The sequence below is a fragment of the Seriola lalandi genome, unplaced genomic scaffold (assembly GCF_002814215.2).
Source record: "Seriola lalandi dorsalis isolate HSWRI2012SDOR001 ecotype SW California unplaced genomic scaffold, Sedor1 jcf7180001974846, whole genome shotgun sequence".
NCBI classification, from domain to species: domain Eukaryota; kingdom Metazoa; phylum Chordata; class Actinopteri; order Carangiformes; family Carangidae; genus Seriola; species Seriola lalandi.
In genome coordinates, this window is record NW_019445512.1 from 1 (window position 1) to 3,630 (window position 3,630).

A 3,630-nucleotide genomic window follows, 5' to 3' on the forward strand; every position below is an offset into this window, starting at 1 on the left:
TTGCCTGAGAGCAGAAGCGTGGAAACTGAAAATATGAAACTCTTCGTAGTTTTATCGTGTTTACTGGCAGGCTGCCTGGCACAGAGGCCTCACCCATGCTGTAAGTAAAATACCAGATAGATATATGGACAAAAATGATTTTGATTCCGTTTCATTTCTCTGTTCTTTTGTCATTTTATGCTCTCACAATACAGGCCTTCCATGCTGTTTTACTGTGTAAAATGTGTGTACCTTTGTTAAATAATGCAGTGTTATACTTTTACACATCTTCTCTACACAGCAAGTCCTCCTCTTCTGAGCGGGGCCCTGTCTGTGGTAAGTGTTTGTGATTTTTGAGTACATTAAAGCAGAACCTGAGCATCAGGACTAAACACAATTACAATATGTGAACTCACTCATATAATCTTTCTGCAGTCCTCACAGAATGAGAAGCTGTGGGTCACTGCCAGGTACCTGTATGATGCACTGGGACAACGGATAAGGCTTGATGAGTTTGGCTCACATGACAATAAGACCTTCTCCTTGGATGTTCTTCTGCTCTACAGAGAGGTGACCAAAGCAATCCAAAATATTCATTTTAGAGAGCAGTCACTCCTGATCACGGGGGAAAAGTACAAGGAAAATTATTTTATTGAAGTCAAGGCACAGGGATCTGCATCAGAAGATTATTCCATCAGTATAGTCAAAGTTGAAACTTAATTTCTAATTTTAGAGAACTGAAGAGCAAAAATACAAATTAAGACTAAGGAATCATTATTAGTTTTAATTTCAATGGAAGGTAATAAGATCCGCCATTAAACGAGTTGAGGGATTTTCTTTAATATGTCTCCAAAATTATACTTTGCAAATACTTTATACAAGGAGAGATCCTTTGGTTGACACATGACACAACAACAAATCCATATTTTTTTATACTAGATAAAGTTCACAATAACTGCAGTTATCTGACCGTGGCTGACAAACTATGTGTGTTATATCCAGGTGTGAGTAGTTTGTGAATGTACAGATTTAAGTGCTCAAATTTAATATCAACTCATTTAAACGGCCGATATTTTACATTTTTTATTCAAAGTCTTGATCCACAAAAAGATATATTTGTGGTCTTAAATAGCCTCTCTTCTGATTGGCTCTGAACCTCTCTTCTGATTGATTGGCTGACTAATTGAAGAAAATATAGCAGATTTAAGATAAACACCCAACGAAAGCAACTCCTGCAAGGTTGGATGGTGGGTTTACTAGGGCGAGGCTGAGATTGGTGACTTGTTGTGTTTGTTGTGACATCACAAAGTTACAGAGGTTGTTTTAAGGCTCAGTTTCTGAATACAGTCTGTATGCATCTTTCTGTGGACAGAGTTCTGAGATAGAACCTAGACCTGCTTTATAATCAAAAGATGAATGGAAATCTCACTTTATACTTTTTGAGACCTTTATTATTTTATTTAATATCCACTTTTTCTATGGTAATTATACAGTGATTTTGCAACAGCATTAAAACCACTCACTTTTTCTGCAATTTGTGTTTTTTTGTTTAAATTAAACATGTATGTACAAATATGTATTTAATCTGTACACAGCCCCATTTGTTAATATAAGTTTAAAAGCCAGGTATAAGAGGAAGAAAACAGCCTCATCCCACAACTTTCATCCCTCAGGCTACCATGTATGAGATTTTCCATCACAACAAAACATGCAAGAAAATGCCTTTGAAGGCAGATTTCCAGCCTCTGGGAATCCCAAAAACTGCATCCCTGCTGGGCCAGTCTGTTCTGGGCAGCTCGTCTGGACCCGGACAAGGACTCCTGGTCAACACCTGGATCGGGGATCTGCCCGACAAACAAGGTGAGAGAGGATGTAACGGTTTCAAAGTGTCACCACTGCGTATTGATCCATGCCATTTTATTGACACAGTTACTTTCGTCTCTGTCCCTCCAGGAAAGTTCATGACCACAGTCACTGAATTCGGATGCATTCCTATCACCACTTTGTACCACACTGACCAGTTTGGATGGATGATGACAAAGTAAGATTTAGATCGACACTGTAAAAACCACTTGATATGGCAGCAAAGGCAGTATAATAGTGACAAGCCAGAAACCGACTTTTGAAAATCAGAAATATTTCTATCTTGCCAAATGATAATTATGTCACTGTCTTTCTGTTCACTAGCTTCTTTAACAATGTCATTGGGATTTCGGACCCCAGTCAGCTCAACCCTCCGGACTTCTGCCCAGAGACGGAGGACAGTACAGAGGAGCCAGCAGACTTTCTTAGCTTGTTCCTTACAATGCATTAAAGGCCTGGTTTAACTGATGTCTCAAACCTTACTGAATCAGAGCTTTGGTGTTTGTTAAATGTATTCCTGCTACAAACAACTTTCAAATGTTTTTTTTATAATCAGTTAATGCAACTTGAAAAGAAAAAAAAAGAAAAGAATGATACCAGATGACTTCAACTTTCTCTCCGGCATACACAGTTATGGTTGTCAGTTTTCTTTACCAACATGGCCCAAATTATGACTGTACCTACATTGCTGCTAAATAAACAGGCTTTTGTCTCCCATTTTCTAACAATGTACTGTGTGACCACATGCATTTTTATCAATTAAAAATATAAAAATTCTAAAGAAATGTATTTATTTTACCTTGTCTCTGTGCATAATGACAATGTACAACACACACATGAAAACAAAACAATGTACAAAAAAGCCCAAATCTGGACCTTTCCTTCTCCTTTTGGCACTGATGCCTTTGTGATGGGGAACGCTCCCCTAGTGTAGGTGAATGTGGGTAGTGTTAATGAACGCAGCTCGCAGGCCTGGTGCTTTCTCCATCCAACTCCCTAAGGACAAGTTTCCTGTGTTTGTTGTTCGGGGATACATGTAGTTCAAGTCAATTGCCAAACAAAACTCAGCATTTTATACTGTTTACTCAATCACCGCCTCCATTTTAGTTTTGCTGGTTGCTGTCCTGCCCTCCCTTGGGTGTTAGTGCCCCACACCAGAGGTGGTGAGTAGGGCCACAATAACCGTTTATTTTTATCGCAGCATTATGACCATTGTAGGTTCACCCGCTGCTGTTTTTGTCGCTATTGGTTTTGCTCCTTTTTGCTTTGCTTTTCCTTATGGTTTGTATTGCTTCTGCATTGAATTTGCTTCCATCATACAGTCAACTGAGTTGTTTGTTTGATTAATTTTTGTATTAGTCCTTTTTGCATGCCATCTTGCTTGGAGGCTATGCACCCCTGGTGAGGTCCCTACCCTTAATGCATGTGAGTAAAAGCACTGGGATATGAATGTTGTTTGCACTACTTTTGCTGTGATGTTTGCTGTGCTGCACCTGAGGTAACAGGGCGGTAGCACCCCCTGGGACTCCTCAGTACAGTCTGCTTCTCCATAAGTGGCTTCAGAAAGTAAACTGCATCTGATTTTCCTCTGAGGGATGGCTTCAGTTCTCTTCTTTTTTTTATTTTTGAGGAATATAAAATGATTAATTTGCCATTTTGACACAAATGTGTTGCAAACGCTCCACTCGGGTTAAAACCACCTCTTTAATTTTGTCAGCATCCTCACCACTGCTGAACCGAGGCCTTTCTGTGGTACTTTTTTTTCAGCCGGAAGTATTGAAAGTCCAC

The 3,630-nt window shown here is 39.4% G+C and overlaps 1 protein-coding gene across 2 annotated transcripts; it reads left to right on the top strand.

Annotated features, from left to right (window-relative positions):
* Nucleotides 1–6: 6 nt before the first annotated feature.
* LOC111654711 (ependymin-2-like) lies at nucleotides 7–2,627 on the top strand. 2 transcript variants are annotated; one of them, XM_023405836.1, is made up of 6 exons: nucleotides 7–100; nucleotides 281–315; nucleotides 415–549; nucleotides 1,653–1,839; nucleotides 1,933–2,020; nucleotides 2,167–2,627. In XM_023405836.1, the coding sequence occupies exons 1-6, from the start codon at nucleotides 34–36 to the stop codon at nucleotides 2,291–2,293; spliced, it is 639 nt and encodes a 212-aa protein (XP_023261604.1). In that variant the 5' UTR covers nucleotides 7–33; the 3' UTR covers nucleotides 2,294–2,627. The 2 variants fall into 2 exon arrangements, with proteins under 2 accessions (XP_023261604.1, XP_087029766.1); XM_087173640.1 differs by having other exon boundaries at nucleotides 1,653–2,020.
* Nucleotides 2,628–3,630: the final 1,003 nt, after the last annotated feature.